Source organism: Punica granatum, chromosome 5, assembly GCF_007655135.1.
Source record: "Punica granatum isolate Tunisia-2019 chromosome 5, ASM765513v2, whole genome shotgun sequence".
NCBI classification, from domain to species: Eukaryota; Viridiplantae; Streptophyta; class Magnoliopsida; order Myrtales; family Lythraceae; genus Punica; species Punica granatum.
Window position 1 is genome coordinate 23,293,820 of NC_045131.1, and position 18,396 is coordinate 23,312,215.

At 37.6% G+C, this 18,396-nt stretch overlaps 2 protein-coding genes across 2 annotated transcripts; both read left to right on the plus strand.

The window, feature by feature from the left end:
• The first annotated feature begins 2,597 nt into the window (after positions 1 to 2,597).
• LOC116208216 (palmitoyl-protein thioesterase 1) lies at positions 2,598 to 12,670 on the plus strand. The gene is made up of 12 exons (XM_031541545.1): positions 2,598 to 2,809; positions 7,603 to 7,687; positions 8,165 to 8,216; positions 8,300 to 8,320; positions 8,403 to 8,465; positions 9,595 to 9,645; positions 10,144 to 10,206; positions 10,918 to 10,983; positions 11,221 to 11,259; positions 11,738 to 11,860; positions 11,947 to 12,039; positions 12,119 to 12,670. The coding sequence occupies exons 1-12, from the start codon at positions 2,704 to 2,706 to the stop codon at positions 12,272 to 12,274; spliced, it is 918 nt and encodes a 305-aa protein (XP_031397405.1). The 5' UTR covers positions 2,598 to 2,703; the 3' UTR covers positions 12,275 to 12,670.
• Positions 12,671 to 14,049: 1,379 nt separating this feature from the next.
• LOC116209577 (alpha-1,3/1,6-mannosyltransferase ALG2-like) lies at positions 14,050 to 17,225 on the plus strand. The gene is made up of 8 exons (XM_031543252.1): positions 14,050 to 14,449; positions 15,099 to 15,215; positions 15,516 to 15,709; positions 15,799 to 15,904; positions 16,001 to 16,148; positions 16,228 to 16,364; positions 16,493 to 16,659; positions 16,753 to 17,225. The coding sequence occupies exons 1-8, from the start codon at positions 14,389 to 14,391 to the stop codon at positions 17,044 to 17,046; spliced, it is 1,224 nt and encodes a 407-aa protein (XP_031399112.1). The 5' UTR covers positions 14,050 to 14,388; the 3' UTR covers positions 17,047 to 17,225.
• The last annotated feature ends 1,171 nt before the right edge of the window (positions 17,226 to 18,396 follow it).

Here is an 18,396-nt window from a genome sequence, read left to right on the forward strand (position 1 = left end):
AAAACCAGCAAACAAGCTCTCTACAGCTTGCTGGATTTGTCTTGCCTTCGCTCGTGTGATTGGTCCACTCGGAACATGCAAGCCTCCAAGATCTTATGCATCAGCTCCCTCTTCACGAATCCAACTTCCGAGCTCGTGTGCTTCAGCCTCATCATCGTGCCCACGATCCTTATCACGAAGTCCTTCCGACCTATGCTCGTCAGTTTGACCCAGAGTTGTATCAGAATAGGAATGATAAAGGGCAGTTGAATAAGAAGATACCATAGGATTTAAATATAACAATTAAAATTGTTCCATTCTTGCACATTATGAAGCCACATGTCACCCCTTTATTTTCTTTATTTTTCTTATTCATTTTTCTATTTGTTGTGGTTTCTACAAAAATACTTAAATTAACTACACAAATTAAATGTAAATTTTTTCTAAATTTTCCAAAACTTTCAATTAATAAATACATCTAACATCGTAACAATTTCAATTTCATATTAAAATAACAAGACAAATTCTCTCATGCATTCAAATATATGGTGTTATGATCTTAAATAACTTGATTTTTTAAAATGATATGAAGTGTAATAGAGGACAACAAAATTATACATAAATATAGACATAACTAAATAATTATAATTATAAGCATGTCAAAATTTATTTATTTATTTGTTTGTTTATTTGGAAAAAAAAAGGAATGATGAAAGGCGTTTGAGTAAGAAGATACTATATAATTTATAATTGAATTTATAGTGTAAATAATTGTAAATTAAAAAAATACGCATAGGAAGAAATATTGACTTGGATATAATCTTATAATATTTTTATATGAAATCTAAAAACATATTGTAAATTGAGAATTTATGATTTTTACAAATATTATCTTAACTAGAAAATTGGATTTGTATAATTAATATATGTACTCATAATATTATTTCCAATTAATCAAAGGATGAACAAGGAAATAAACTTTAAGTTTTCTTGTAATAGGAATAAGCTATTCCAGTATCATGCTAAAATTTGAGTTGAAGTTTTAAATGAATAAATTTGGCATATAGACCAACAAATTTTTGGATGTGTCCATGCCATCAAATACATGTGCATTATACAAGCTAACCAATAATGTAACTAATAAATAATAACACATATATAAGCCAGTTTAATCTGAACAAATAGTATGAAAAATCCGTGGTCACACAAAAAATCTGTATGAAAAATATAAAATAATAATTACATTGATAACAACGATTTATTTTTCCGTTGCGAAGAGATAATAATGGACTCTGAATTAATGTTAAAAATGTAAAATTTCAAAAGTACCTAAATTCAATCAACGTGGTTGGTTAAAATGATTCAACGCTTATTTCTCTTAAACAAGCTCTCGAGTTTGAGTTTTATAAATGAAGAAAATTCATGCAGTGAAAGTTTTATTTTTTAGTGGGTCGATCCAGTTCGATTGAATTAGTATAGACCTATTGACTTTTCGGATACTAGGTTGACCCCGGAAAGTAGCTAAATCCACCGGTACCACTGTCTCCATGAATTTCCATTTTCATTCCCCCTCCAAATCTCCGTAGAAAAACCGTCTCCCTAGCCATTAAAGTGTTGTTACATTTTTCTGATCTTTTTGTCTTATTTTTCCTGGACTTCCCCCATTTCCTTTTTCTAGTACTTTCTTTACTAACTTCGTGATAAAAACTGAGACTTAAAATAATGAATGTTTCCTTACCCCAAAGGAAAAAACTTTACCGAAAAAAATAAAGAATGCATTGAGTCTAGTGGCAAAAAAGATGTACCGTCTATAAATGTAAACCATCGATCTTTCTATTTAATTTTTAAATTATTGAATATATTTGAGAAATGGGTAATATTATGAGATACACGTAATAACCCCTTATTTTTCCCATGAATAACTTTATTATTTGAATAGTCAAAATTGATGTGCAATACTGCTTTCTGTTTCTTTTAGGTAAAACTTTATTTTTCTATTTTACTCAACTAAAATTTTAAAGAACTTATCAATGTATCATTGCTGAAAAACAATAGTAAACGAACTATTAAAGAAGTTTATCACGTTTCAATGTATACCATGATATCCGAAAATCCAATAGACTCGACTAATCTAGTTCGAATCGGAGTGGTCTATTAAGGAATAAAATTCTTTCAGCGTGAATTTTTTTTCAATTCACAATACTCGAATTCGAGATTCAAAAGGACTTATTCAAACCTATTGACCTCATTCACATGAAAATAAAAGGTTCTGACAAAAAATTAGCACCTGTTTAAGCCTTATCCATTACATATCCCTTGTACAAAGAAAAAAAGAAGAAGAGGAAACCAATAGATTTTATGACTATTGGCTTTGACCGTTAGGTCTCAACGAAAAGGATACGAAGAGGATCAAGACAGAGAGTCCACTTTGGACAGCGAGAATGGCAGTTGGCAATGGGCCAATGGCGCATTCAATTCCAATTTCCTCTCTCTCTCTCTTTCTTTCCTTGTCCCTGTCCATGTCCATATCCATGTCCCATGTCCCATGTCCATGTCGTCTTCTTTTTCTGCTTCTGTCGTCACAGACAAAACTCGCTACCAACCCGTCTTGCCCCTAACGGTATGTTTGGCACTTAAATAGCATGGAAAAGGCACATTCTTTCCACTGTTTTATTCCGATGTCACTCCCAGTAGTCTTCCATTAAAATTCCACGGCAGCAAACCATGGCCTCTCCGCGGCTCCCTTCTGCCACCTCCTTCCTCGTCTGCGTGCTCGCGCTTGCTCTCTCAGCCCCGGCGGCCCGTTCGGTCCCCTTTGTGGTCTTCCATGGTAATTTCCATTTCCTTGCGTTCTTCTACTTGCTGCTGCTACAGCTACATTTTGATCGATTTCTCGGATTCCATTGGGTTGTTGTTCGCTTTTATCTTACGTGGCAGCAGGAATTATAGGATTAAGTCTGTTAACGTTAGCAAGTGAATGCTTTCTGCTCGGTAAAATGTGGCAGAGAAGATAAGCAGTTAGTTTGCTAAATTATAAAAGAGAAAACTATCACTGTCATCCCTCTACTTGTACCTTGCCACCACTTAAGTCCCTCATCAATTTTTGCCATCAATTTCGCTTAAACGTTGCGGTTTCGTTAATCAATTTAGTCCCAGCCGTCAATGTCATTAACGGATGTTTGACTTGGCTGCCTCGTTGGACAAAACGGTGTCAAAAAAATAATTTTTTAATCTGATTTTTCAAAACTATCACTGTCATCCTTTTACTTTTCTTGAGCCACCAATTTAGTCCCTATCACTGTCATCCTTTTACTTTCCTTGAGCCACCAATTTAGTCCCTCCTCGTTTTGGAAACTCTGATTAAAAATAATTTTTTGACCTCATTTTTCTAACAATTAGACATTCGTTAGCGACATTGACAAGGATAACGAAATTAATAGACGAAACTCCAACATTTAGGCCAAATTGGTGGCAAAAATTGAGGAGGGACTAAAGTGGTGGCTTGAGAAAAGTAAAAGGATCATTGTGACAGTTTTAGAAAGTCAGATTAGAAAATTATTTTTTTGACACCGTTTTGTCCAACTAGGCAACCACGTCAGACATCCGTTAGTGACATTGACGGCTGGGACTAAATTGATTGACGGAACCCCAACGTTTAAGTGAAATTGATGGCAAAAATTGATGAGGGACTTAAGTGGTGGCAAGGTACAAGTAGAGGGATGAAGTTTTCTCATTATAAAATGATCCCATTTCCAGAAAAAAAAAAAAGGCTCTCTTTTTCTTGGTTTTAGTTTCAGCTTGATTTTCGCCGCTTATGGTTACAGCTAATTCAATGGGCAACCGCCATTTAACTGTTCTACAAGATTTAGTATTGTGGCGAAGGGCATTTTTATATTCTTCTAAGAGTATGCCTACTAATGCTTGGCGTGTTCATAGTGGTGTCGATCTACTTTCAGTTCTTGTGAGTAGTGACACGGGTATGATTTCAACAGCTTGAAAGGGCATTTGTCCTGTAAGTAGTAGCTCCTGGGAGGATTTTCAAGCGGATTTTCATTGGAGGAGCTGTTACTTTTCTTGGGTGAGGTAGTAGAATGATGTTGAAGATGTTCCTTGGTTCTTCTTTTAGACTGTAAATAGATGGAAATTAGGGTAGGTATCCTGCTTACCTATAGAGCTTACTTGAGGGCCACGTAGGTACCCTTTCCAATTCGATCCCCTGTTCAGAGCTTGAAAATGGAGTAGTTTTCAGCTGCTTATGCCTGTATCAGTGGAGGCAAGAGAGATTCAGTTGATGAACATCTTCGTGAGAGAACATTCCTCCATCAAGAGGTCAATGTCTGATCAGTGTTTGTCTCTCAAGTGACGTGAGAAGAAAGTTTAAACGTTGTCGAGTACACGGTGTGCATGTGTGTCTTGTGATAAGGTTTTGTGATGTCTAACTTCCACTATTGTATGAACTTCTGATAGATCTGTGTAAGTGTGCATCATACATAAGCTCACCACACCATTGAAACTCCTGGAATGGTGTAAAAGCAGAGTTGCTCAGGGATTAGAGATTTTGTTAGGAGGAATAGTAATAACCCAGCAGGACAGCTACAGAACCGTAGCTGTTGTAGTTAGGGACTGAAGTCTTCTCCAAGAGAATATGCTGCTGACATGATTTCAGAGGGTTACAATTGGCAGGATGAATAAACTCAACAACCAGAACTAAAGGGAGAATTCTGTGAACACATTCTTCCTGATGGGGATGGAGGGGGCGATTGTTGACCTTTATCTAATGTCACATGAGTACTAGAGAGTGTTACATGGTTTGGGGCATTCTAGCCCATTGGAGATCAAAAGGTAGCAATGCCAATAATTGTTCTCATGCCTCTCTAAATAGAGTCATGGGAGAAGCAATTAGTGTAAGTTAACGGCATTTTCCAACAGCTTGGTGCCAATGATCGATGCCAACAATTATTGATGGTTCAAATGGCTATTCTTTGTAATAATCTAATGGGCTGGAGGTGACCCTCACAATCTGTGTCCTCTATATTGGCAAATCATGATGCCTTAAGAGAATGTCCCTTAGAGGTCAAATAGGTCAACAATCTCCCCCTCTAACCCCATGAGGGTTTGTTTTTCAGCAATTCCCCGTCTTTTCCCATTTGATAGGCAACTCCCTCTTAGTTAAGAATATTTAAGACACTCTGAATATCTGCTGAAGATTTCTTCTGCTGGATTATTTATTTCTAAGATATCTTAGAGTTAACTGCTGGAGTCCAACAGCATGTGCTATGGTGAGTTGTGTGTGGTTCAAAGATGGGCTTCACAGTGTAGAACGATCCCCAGAAGCTTGGCTGATCCATATATGCTACTTTAAGTCGTGTTCAAATCAAGGGCTTGCATGACCCAAAGAATCATACAACCCTTTATTCAGAGAAGTTGCTTCACAGTGGTTGGGCTCAGGTCTTCAAAGACCTGATAATCTAAACTGAGGAGATTTACTGCAAGGCTGGTCAGCTTAAGGCTCTTCAACTTATTATGGCTTGCCAGGTCAAGGGATGTGGAAGAGGAAGATGAAGGGTTTGGGGGAAGTTGGCAAAGTGAGGAGCAGCAAAGATGGAAGGAGGAAATTGAAGGAATAAAGTCAGGCAGCCAAGAGATGGGAAGAGATTCCATTTTCTCATCTTTATGCGGTAGCAATTTCTGCAAACGGGCTTGACATTAAGTTGAAGAAATCAGCAGCACTTCTATACAAGAATTAATGGGCTTGCTAGCTGGAATTAAGGAAATGCTAATCAGTTAAGCTACTGAAAACAACCTTCCCAGTTGTATGTCATATGGAACATTCATCCTTATGTGATTGCTAAAGTAAAAGCACATTATACCGCTGAGAACCACAATCATATGGTATATTGTTATATATCTTCTTAAGTGTGAGCAAGCTGTTCCCAGGTCATCGGCTTTACATTGCCAGGTTGTGTTGACTGCACGTCCTCTTGATGAGATATATGACAGCTGCCCGACTTGCTTCAGAAACTAGCTTTGTCAGTAACTCCTCTTCAAAAAAGCTCCAATCCTTGATCAGTCTAGCTCTGTAACACTTAAAAGACTGTTGCAAATACTGTGTGGTTGATAACCCCCTCTTCGTGGGGATCCCGTCCTCAAACAATCTTGACTTCGAGAAGACACTTTTTCTAAGTAAAAGATTTGTTTCTTGACTGTCTGATCGCCAATGACAGTATCTCTCAAACTTGGGTTTTTAACTAATTGACAATGAGTGCATTGGTTAAATATATGAACATCTGCCACATGTTTTAGCTTTTACCTGGAAAAACTTTCTAAAGCCCTTTCACACAATACATACTCCACTAATTATTGCCCTTTGGCAGACTCTCTAAGGGGCCAGTGCTGTCCATTAATATGAATCCTGACAAGGCTACTATTATAGCCCTCTTATTTGACACGAAGAGAGCTTCCCTTAGTTGTGTTAAGGAAAGTGACTTTTCTCTCATGGAATGTACCGATAGTAGATTTTGGATTTACTCTTACTGCAACTTATAGTCCTTAAAAAGTTTTAAATATGCGATGTCAATATCTCATTTGCTGAAATTGGATCTTCTTCTATTTCATATATGCTAAAAAGAGTTACTCCGCGTTAACCATTAGTTTGAGAGAAGAGAGCATTTTACTCTTTCTCTATGTCATTCTAAATCTTTTCCCGTAACCTGGAAGACTTTAATGAATATTATACTCTTTGTTAGAATAACATGGAAATGCCGACCATATAGGGGGAGCATTCCATGCCTCGGATATGTTCTACTGCAAAGAAGTTTCACAATTTTTCTTTTTCTTCAATTACACAATTTTCGATTTCTCCAATTCCAGGTCCATGCCCACAAAGAGGGGCAAAAAAATAGAAAGAAAAAAGGGGGGGGGGGGGGGGGGGGGGGGGGGGGGGGGGGGGGGGGGGGGGTGGGGGGGGGATGGTGGGGTGTGCCTGTGGGTGCAAAAAAAAAAGAAAAAAAGAAACGTTTTCACCAGCAATGAAGTGACAAAGGCTTCAGATATTAGTATTCTTATCATTTCCCTTTTTCTTGGTTTCTCATGTGTAATATCTCATCAATATCAGCTTCTTCCATAAGGTTTTGCACTCATGAGATGTTCTGCATAGTACTAATCTATATTCAATATCAGTTTCTTAGTTACAGATATTTTCTGCACAGAACAAATCTACTCTGATCCTTTAATTACTTCCACTATGTTTGGGAGTTTAGCAGAGGAAAGAGAGGGGAAGGAAAGGGAGGGAAATGATAAAAAAATGATCTTTCTTCTTTAGGAGTTGTAAGCTAGGGAAAGGAGATCAGTAAAAATTTTTTTAGGGAATTGAGTAGAAAAGAGAGGTGAAACTAACTAATACTTAAGATTCCTCAACTTGGATGGTAGGAGTTTATTCAGAATGGAGCGAAAATAGTCACCTTCCATATCCTTCCCTCTCCCTTGATAAATTCCAAACAAGAGGAGTGCTCTCTTTTCCTTTATTTCCATTTATCCAATCGCAGTGTTAATGAATCAAGATTTTGACACAATAAGTTAGCCCCAATGTCTGTTTTCTCTAATTGAATGACATTCTTATGTCAGGCATTAGTGATGCATGCAGCAGCAAAGGGGTCACCCGCTTTACTGAGCTGTTAAGCAACTGGTCCAGTGCTGAAGGACATTGCATGTATGATTCATGTCATTCGAAATATATTCCTGGAATAAATTGCATTTAAATTTTTAATTTTGCCCTTATCTGAAAACTTATATTTCTGTAAATGGTTCCACAGCTTATTGACTTTCCTGTCAATTTATTTTTCACTATGTTCTTTCTAGGACCTTTGAGTGTTTGACCGTCAGAAAATGATTCTTAATATACTGCATAATTGTTTGGAATTCAGGAATGGTTGAAAAACAGCTCTAATTTATACAAAACAAAGACAATTTGTTAAGTTGCTCAGGAAAGTTCCCAATGGAAAATTGATTTTAGAAAATGTGTCTTCAGAAACAAAGACTAGAAACCGCATTTCTGGTTTTTGTTTGAACAAGACCCTACTTTTCCTCTTAAAAACTGCTTCAAAATACAAACATTGTTTTTTGACTAGGAATGTCCTTCAGCAGAATCCTGATCTTTTTTTAAGTATATATCTTGTCTCATCTGCAGAGAAATTGGGGATGGCGCATGGGACTCATGGACCATGCCTCTTACAGAACAGGTGAGGTTGTGATGCTGATTCTCAATTTTGCAGGCTATATGGAAAATTACTGGTTAAAACTGATTAAAATTATCCTTTTGCAGACTGCAATTGCCTGTGCAAAGGTGAAGACTTGATCTGGTTTTGTGTACTTGTTCTGTGTGTTTTCTTCTAGTCCACATACTTGACTCTGACAGAGTCAGCTAGAACTTACAGGTGAAGAGCATGAGTGAACTTAGCAATGGCTACAACCTTATCGGGCTCTCTCAGGTATTGACCTAAGTACTGCCTCCTACCAAGTTTTCCACACATGATATTGATTGCTTTATCCCTCTATATACTACTCTATATAACCACCTTGTATTACTTGACCAATTAATATATCTGTGCATAGAGAAGGTACTGCTGCTTCTTCATTGGAGAAAAAATGAATGAGACAGTTATGTTTAATATTTCTTTCATATGAGTTCCATTAAATTTTGCATTTCTTGATGCAAAAGTATGAAACATTATATATCGGTTTTTGGAAGTCAAGCATCATTGGGGAATATATGGAGACAACAGTTTAAAGCGGTTCCATGTCGGTGAAACTGTATGTTAATTTGCATTGTACCAATTACATGAAGTTATATCCCATAAAAGGATGAGCTAAGCTGGAACAACTACTTACCTTCGCATGTAACATCAATTATAAATATATTCAAGTCATGGGGAAGGATAGGTGCAAGTTTTGTGTGATTTCTTTAAGATATATGATACTTCCAGTACATTTTCCTCAAGGTAAAGCTCATAAATATAAGCTGATGGTCAGCAAATTTTAGTGATGGAGTATCCTACTGGGTGATCTGTCAGGACTCGCATATTTAAGCTTTTTGAGTGGTTGAATGGGAAAATCTTCTCAACATGTGAACCCATTGGCTTGTGAACATTTCTCTTAAATGCTTAATCAGAGCAGCAGAAACTATCGTTGTTGAAACTCAGTTCAGAAATGTTTAATTGTATCATACCTATGAATCCCAAAAGTTCAGTCAGTTATTTTTCTTTATTATTATTATTATTATTATTATTATTATTTTGTTGGTGACTTGGGTTTGTGTTACTTGGTATTGTTATCATCTCTTTCATGCTTTTGGGTTTCGTTACAGCAATTTAGTCTTTGAAAGATTGTATATTTCTGATTTCCAGCCCATGATGAAGTCAAGTGTTCTGTCGTTTTTAAATTTGCTTTGTGTTCCCAACATAAGTATTTGCTGATTCATGAGCTTTTAGCTGTTTATGTTAATTCTGCAATCTACCAACACGTTTTCATCTTTTGAAACGTTTCTCTTCCACATATTTGATAAGCTTCATATGTATAACTTGTTTGCCATCATCTGTCATACTGTCATCTGTTGTGTAGGGTAGTATGATTGCTCAAGGGGTTATTGAATTTTGCGACGGGGCACCTCAGGTGAGCACCGAATCTACATAATATGTTAATAAGGTTTTATTGTTAAAACAAGCCTAATGTAGAATGTTTTCCTTTAGAACAGGGAATTAGAGTGAGAAACTTCATGGATATTCCAAATTAATAGCCCTTCTGACATGGAGGGGCTTATTCTTTTCATATTTAGCTTTACTAGTAAGGATCCCTGGTTTTAGCTATCTACCTCGTTGATAACATTGCATATTATTTTCTCTCAGACAGTCAATGAAAATGTGATGTGGTGTTTATTATTTGAAGCTCTTAAGATCGCAGGCCAGTGTAATGATTTTTAGGTCGGTGAGAAGGTAACCATAGAAGATGCGGACACGTAACTAGTTTACAGAATAGCTCAATTATCCGCCGTTCTATGGTCGGCTTGATTCTCTCTAGTCTTCATGTCTGATTGTAAATCTATTAAGGTGCAATGTTTCCTTTACATAGTAGCAAAGTAAATCAAGTGAACCCTTGTTTCTGTATGTGTAGGTGAAAAATTTTATTTCATTAGCTGGTCCACATGCAGGAATTGCCTCTATACCATTCTGCGGGGTATGCCTTCTGTGCAAGCTTTTCCTTTTCCTGATTTTCTAAAAGGTCGAGTAGCATTGTCCCTTAATCGTGTCCACTGAAGGCGACATCGTGGTCTTGATCAAGCATGGCCTCGGTTAAGTGGTACAAGACTTTCAGTCTAGATCACAGATGATGGTACTGTTGGCTTGGTTGCTCAAACTATCGGGGGGATTTAACTGGATGGTTTTTTATAATAGAGGGCTCACTTTTACTAGACAAGATCGAATAAAAGGAATTTTAATTGGGTGAAAGATGAGGCCTTTAGGCGAAGCCAAATCAATTTTGGGCCACCAAACCCTGCAACTGAAGAGAAGGCCCTCACCCCGAAAAAAGCATCGAGAAAGGTCAAGCATATAGAAAAGGCAATCTTATAGTACCATAGGTGTTATTTGAGCTCCCTACACACCAAAAAAAAAAAAAAAACTGGGATCATATGTTATGGAGAGAAGAGCTCTAAGGAAATGAGAATTGTTCGTCTTTCCTGAATCGACTACAAACATATGTCATCGGGAGAAGGGCTCTAGGGAACTGAGAATTGTTCAATTTTTCTGAATCAACTAAAATGACAAAGCCCTTGGGCTTCTTGACGCATTGAAATATTGCTCTTCAGCTTGTAAACTTCAATTACCCTTTTGTGAAATATGGGATTCTATGTTTATAATCGCCTCATCATTTTATGATTATCTGTAGAGTGGCATTCTTTGCATTCTCTTGGACGATATGATAAAGGGAGAGGTTTACAGCACTTATATACAGGTTCGATTTCTCGTTACGACCATATCTTATTTTTCCACCCTTTAAGCTTATTATTACAAGGTCATTGATGCTCGCACTTTATGCTGGTCTAGCTGTGTATAACAAGAAGCTTCTAGCCCTAACATATGAAATGAGTTCCACTCTGTATGACTTTCAATCTCAATTATTTTGGGGTCAGTGAAGCTTATCATTGTGTTCATCATGTCATGCTTGATTTTCTATTTAATGCGGTTACAGGAGCACTTGGCGCCAAGTGGATACATAAAGATCCCGACGGTAAGTTGAGCTCTAAATTGAGCATAATAATTGATTTTCTTGCTTTATCTTTGTCATCTTGGAATTTTATGAACATTCTGGTAAAAGCAATGAAGATGCAAGCAAGCAGTTCGTGGTTGATCACGAGCTTTCACTTCTAATGCTAATCATCCCGAATACCTTGTGCTTCTAATTAAAGTCAGTTGCGATATCTTCAAAGTGTTACATTCACCCCAATCAAGCTTAAGTTGTCAATAGGACCAATAATTCTACTGGAAATTGCTTCATGAAGAGAAAATGAACTCAATAAAATGACTTAAAATCTCATTAGGGTTTTCAGAATTTAGTCCCTGTATATTACTCGATTATATCTCTTGCTCAGAAATTGCTTGTGCTTGAATAAATCTATATTATCCAAAAGAAATAAAAGGAAAAAAAAAATTGTCGATTGTGCTTTTAATGCTCAGAGCTTGGTCTCATGTGCTTTTGGTATCACCAGGACATCAAAGCCTACTTGGAAGGTTGCAAGTTTCTCCCGAAGCTAAACAATGAAAACAGTAGCAAAAGAAATGCCACATACAAGGAGCGGTTTGCTAGCCTGCAGAATTTAGTTCTAATCATGGTAAGGTTCTCAATTACGGAACTGAAATCTATGTCATTGATTTATGTTATTCGGTCATGCTGATGGTTCTTTTCATTGGCTATAAGTTCGAACAAGACAATGTGCTGGTACCAAGAGAGACTTCGTTGTTTGGATATTATCCTGATGGTTTGTTCAACGTAATTCTGCCTGCAGAAGAGGTAAATCTTGTATTGCTACTACAATAGTTCACTTCAGTGTGTGTATATCTAAGATATAGTTGTATGTCATCTCTTGCAGACCACTCTCTACAAGGAAGACTGGATCGGTCTGAAAACCTTGAACGAGGCTGGAAAAGTAAAGTTCATAAACCTATCAGGCCACCATCTGCAGATTTCTATAAGCGACATGAAGAAGTATATACTGCCTTACTTGGAAGATGAATCATCACGATAGAAGCTATCATTGAGGAGAGAACCATCAATTTATCAATATCATAAATGGACCTCGTGGTTCAAGAATTTTTTCTTTAGATTTTCTGAGGCATCAAGTCCCTCGATCCTCCTTTCGGTGGAGCATTAGACGGGGAAGGTTAGAGAACACTAGGAAAGAGGAAAAATAAGACGATAACGGCATATCGGGTTATGATGTCACGCAATATTTGGTGGCATCAGCAGCTATAGTACAAGGTCTTGCAAATATCAGAGAAGGGGTCGCAAATATGCTGTTATCATGTTGAAGCCGAGGTACTCAATCACCTGGAAGGTGCATTATTTACATGGGATATTGTATGACTCGAGATATATGACATTTTTATTCTTATATTCGTAACATCATAAGATTCTGGATTGATTGATCTTTCATCCTGAATATATGTTTTATCCCCGTCATATAGTGGATCGGAAAAAACAAGAGGGAATTTTACAAGGAAGATTCATCGCGTAATCTGGAAACATTGTTGAGCCCATCACTTATTCCAGTTGAGGGGAGTTATATTCATGGACTTTGTAATTGATTCGGACGGATTTTATTTATCTCGAGTACAATTGGCTATTTATCGTACAAAATCCGGATCCACAATTTTAATTTATTATGCCGATTTCATTTATCTCTAGTCTTGTTCAATATTGTCAGCAAAGATTGATTGGATCGGTTAATCATCGGAAGCACTATTGCGGCATAGACACCAAATCGCGAGCCGGAAAGAGTAAATAGGCAATTCGGTCCCTGATATTTCATGATTGCATCAATTTGGTACCTGACTTATTTTTTATATCAATTTGGTCCCTGAATTTTTATGATTACATCAATTTAGTCCTTTTCATATCAATATATCCCTCACTTTGCAAAACTTGCATCATTTTGGGTCTAAATGAGGGACCTAAATGATGTTACGAGGACCAAATTGATGCAAATTGATAAATTCAAAGAACGAATTGATGCAAAAAATAAATCAGGAATTGATGCAGTTATAAAAAGTCACGGACCAATTTGCCTATTTACTCGTATAATCGAGCAGAGTAAAGTTACCTATACAACCCAACAATTTTATACACACGAATATAGTGTGTGTATATATTTATATAAAAAATAAAAGAGAAGATTTGTGCTTACGATGGGGTTGAGACTAGGGGTATAAACAAGCGGAGCTGAGTTCGAATATACAAAGTCTAAGCTTGGACTCATCAAACATTTTCTCGGCTCAAGCTTGGGCTTGAACTCGATCGAGCCTGAAAGCCCGAGCTTGAGCTCGGCTCGTCAGAAAAATCAAAGGCTTGGACTTGGCTCGTGTGAGCCTTGGCCAATGGGCCAAGTTCAGTAGAAAAATCGGACTTGGGCTCGAACTTAAGCTTGAGTTTGGTCTCGTTTAGGTTCGAAGAAAAAGGACTAGAAACTAAATTATTAAACAACAAGATCATGCAAAATATAATTAAAAAATATCAATTACGACTTAATAATACTCAAATCTAAATCACATCGAGTTCAATTAAAATACTACATATTTGACAATATGAAAAAACAATTAGAGTTTTATTGATGAAAGGATTAAAATTAATATCTTAAATCAATAGTTAATAAAAGGATTAAAATCAATAGCTTAAATTAAATCAATAATAATAATAATAATAATAATAATATTTCATTTAGGCTGACGAGTTCCGAATGCTATTTAGCTCGACTCGCCTCGTTTATCTAACGATCTCAAGCCCGAACTGAGCTCGAACTCTGAAAATCCTTGAGCCCTAAGAGCGAGCCCAACTCGACGAAAACGAGTCCAGCCCGAACCCGTTCACAAAGAGTCTCGTTCGAGAGAGAGAATGCTGGAGCGACGGAGGGAGGGATCTGGGGAAGAACAGGGACTTTGTGTGTGCGCGATTCTCGGCTTGGGCGAAAATCAACTTAGAGAGCGAGCTCGGGCTGGGGCTGCCGTAGAAGTGGAAGGAAGAAGGATCGAGAGGACGGTAGGGGCATGACAGCTTGAGAGTACAGCAAGAGAGGCAGGCAGTGAGCGAGAGTTCGGGGTGGCAGTTCATCCTGATCTCGGCATAGGTGCTGAAGGATTGAAGGGAATGGAGTCAAATGGGAGCTCGAAACTCAGAGTAGCCATCATTCATCCTGATCTCGGCATAGGTGAGCTGTCGATTGTGTTCTTCATCGGTTTTCGATCAAAATCGCCATTAAAGTCTCGCAATTTCTGCTAAGTTCTTTCCTAGCTGAAGAGAGGTGCTGTTTTTTAAGATCCACTGCAAGCATGTGTTCTTGAATTTTCATTGATTGAGCTCCAAGTCGGCTCGATTTTGTCGGGGTCTCTGTGATGATGGGCTGGAAAGTACGGCAATGGTTTATTGCTTCCTTGGGCTGTTGGTCGATGTATAAACCATGGTATGGGGATGAAGGGTTCATTATCTTTACATGCTATAGTTCGTCTATCCTTGGGCGATGGGAAATTCATGTTGGACTCCACAATTTTTTGCTGAGGACAGCCTTTAGTCTTGTATCGAATTTAAGATAAAACCGGTTGTCATGTTCTTGTCGAAGAAGACTGTTTTCAAGTGCTGATCTTGATGCAGTTTTGCAATTGCTTGTGTTTCGCGGCGAAGGATAGAAGCAAAACCTGAAAATTTTCCAGTACTGAATGAGTTGAGTTCAAAGAACTCTTGTTTATGTGTTTGCCATCTTCCTTAATGGATTCTCCCTGTGTAGCATGGAAGCGGGATCTTCTTGGGTTGCAGATACTTTCTTAACTGCAGAACTGATGTGGGAACCATGTGGTCTACAGGTGGAGCTGAAAGATTGATAGTCGATGCGGCGGTGGAACTGGTGAAGCACGGGCACCATGTTCATGTCTTCACATCACACCTCGATAAAAATCGATGTTTCGAGGAGACCCTTTCAGGTAGTTCACCAAGTCTATTTCTCCACTCCTTAGTACACCTTCGGCACTCTTGCAACTTGTGTTAAAAATTTTTTTCCTCTCTTTTTATTTTTCCATTATTTGACCAAGATAAGGCTCTACTTTTCCCTTCATCAACTATTGCCTGCTTGATTCAGACTTTATCTTGCTTAATTGATTATGATTGAGTAAAGTTTCGGAGTTCATTCTCCATTTGTAGGTGATATAAGTCTGTTCTGGTCATATCTCCAACCAAATTGATTTGAGTTTTATAACGAAAATCTGTACTTTATTGTTTTTCAGGCTCCTTCTCGGTCACCGTCTACGGTTCGTTCCTTCCGAGGCACATATTCTACCATCTTCATGCGGTCTGTGCCTACTTGAGGTGCATTTTTGTTGCTCTTGGTGTACTCCTCATGTGGCCCTTGTTTGACGTTATATTAGCAGATCAGGTCTCTGCAGTCATTCCAATACTAAAATGTAAGAAGTCAACCAAGGTATATTGACTATTCCTAACAAGATAGCTTTCTCTGATCTTTTTTGAGCTGCTCTGCTCGTCTTTTGAAATTTTGTTTTCTGATCACAGGTTGTCTTTTATTGCCATTTTCCCGATTTATTGCTTGCTCAACACACAACCTTTCTTAGGAAAACGTACAGGAAGCCAATAGACTTCGTGGAAGAACTGACCACTGGTTCGTGTTCTTGATGAATTCCCTTTCTGTGTTTTCTGATACATACCTTCTCAGTTCCAAAAGAAGTGTAATGTTGAGTGGTTCTTATATATGTAGGGATGGCGGATCTGATCCTTGTTAACAGTAAATTTACGGCATCAACATTTGCAAAGACATTCAAAAATCTCAATGCCCGAAGAATTCGGCCTGCTGTTCTCTATCCAGCAGTCAATGTCGAACAGTTTAATAAGCCACACCCATCTAAGTAATCTACATGTTCGTGTACTTCTTCATTGAAAACTCACAAATGCGTGCAATACTCAGGTTATGTGTAACTATTGCAGGCTGAATTTCCTCTCAATTAATCGGTACGAAAGGAAAAAGAATATAGGGCTAGCAATTTCAGCCTTTGCGAAGCTCTACACCCTCAAAGAGGACCTTCGGGGTGGTAATTTGGAAAGTGCCTCCTTGACCATTGTGGGTAAGTCTTTATTAGTAGATTAATTATGTCTTCTAGCTATCGAGTTTTCATGGAACACAGATCAATCCAAATACTTGAGTGCATATATTCTATTTTCATCCCCGAATGAGTGAATTGAACCGTTTCAGGTGGATATGATAGCCGATTGCGGGAGAATGTTGAGTACTTAGATGAACTTAAGTATTTAGCCGAGAAGGAAGGAGTTTCTCGAAGGGTCACCTTCATCACATCCTGCTCAACAGCCGAAAGAAACACTCTCCTTTCTCAGTGCCTCTGTGTCATATATACACCGACGGTGCCATAAATCTTTCTTTGATCTTATTTTTTACCTGTTTATTTCTTGGAATTTGTCATAACGCTGATCACCTGGGGTGACCAACAAATGCAGGATGAACATTTCGGCATTGTTCCTTTGGAAGCAATGGCTGCATATAAACCCGTCATTGCCTGCAATAGTGGTGGGCCTGTCGAGACGATCAAGAATGGGGTGACGGGATTTCTCTGCGACCCGACTCCATTAGAGTTCTCAAGGGCTATGGCCCAACTCATTGATAATCCTGGAATGGCAGAGAGAATGGGCCTAGAAGCCCAAGAGCATGTAACTGGATCGTTCTCTACGAAGATATTCGGTCAGCATTTGGACCGGTATCTTGTTGATGTCACTCGACAGAAGATGGACTAAGAGTAGTTTGATAATACTGACTCCAGTTTCTATCCTCTTGTGAAGAAAATACGTTGTTCATGTTTTGGAGAATCGCATACTCATCATAGATTGAATGTTTAAATTGGATTTTGATTAGGATGACCATGAAATTGGTGTTTTTGATCATCAAACTTTTATCTATGGAGACCGTTCAATTATTTTTTCGTGCAAGGATGATTGGACATATGAATCAGGAGAAGGCCAACAAAAACTAATAATTTTTTTTGGTGTTCAATTGTTCCTATTAGCAATAGTGATTGATTAATTCAACGGCCTCAAGGTATGGTGATTGCAATCAAAATGTCATTATCCACTCGAGGGGAGTCATTTAATTAGTTAAGTTTGAGAATTGATTGTTGTAGTCTTTGAAGGTGTCATCACCAATAAGTTGAGTTGACTATCGGTATTGGCCAATTAATTGTGCTACGCGAGATCTTATGCTTGATGCGTGTCTAATTTTGAGTGCATAGTTGACAATAAGCCTAGTTTGTGATGTAACAAGTTGGTCCAAGAAATTCAATTTTGTGCGATGCAGTATGTTCAATTACAATATGTTCTTATCATTAAATCAAAGAAAGATAAATAAAAAATAGGATTGTAATATTACAACAATAAAATAGGTTTAGAATTAATTGATTGACGATCTATATATAATAAAGAGCCTTTTGTCTTAAAAATCTAAGATGCATACCCTTTATTTCCCCTGGTTAAGAAGAGTTCGGATTAGGGAGGGACTCAAGATCTAGGCCAGGGAGTGGTAAAGTTTTCGACTAAATATTAATAGATTGATAAAAAAATTAAAAAATATATATACTTCCCTCGTAAATGAAAAAAATTAAATAATGTGACTAAAATAGATTCATTGTATGGTCATATATCGTGATTTGTATATACAAATTTAATTGATTTTTTTTTTGGGATTAAAATAGAGGCATATGGTCTAGTACAAGAAAGATATAACAAAGCTAAATAAAGGAGCACGTAAATCCCACTGACGAGGATCGAATCCAAGACTTCATGGTTTCGGGCAATGACTTGTGCTGGCCTTGGACTTGAAAACCTCCTATTTGCCAATAGAAATGTATCAAATTATCTTCATCTATAAATTTAATTAATTTACTATTTAATTCAATATATATACATATATATATATATATATAAGTATAAGGTGCACATAGATACGCATAATGTATTAATTTACTAGTTCGTACATATATACATAATGCATTAATTTACTAGTTCGTACCAAAAATGTGTCCTCGATTCGTGGTTCCGGCGGGGGTGATAATAGTGGAGGTGGAGGTGGAGGTGGCGGCGGCGTTGGCGGTA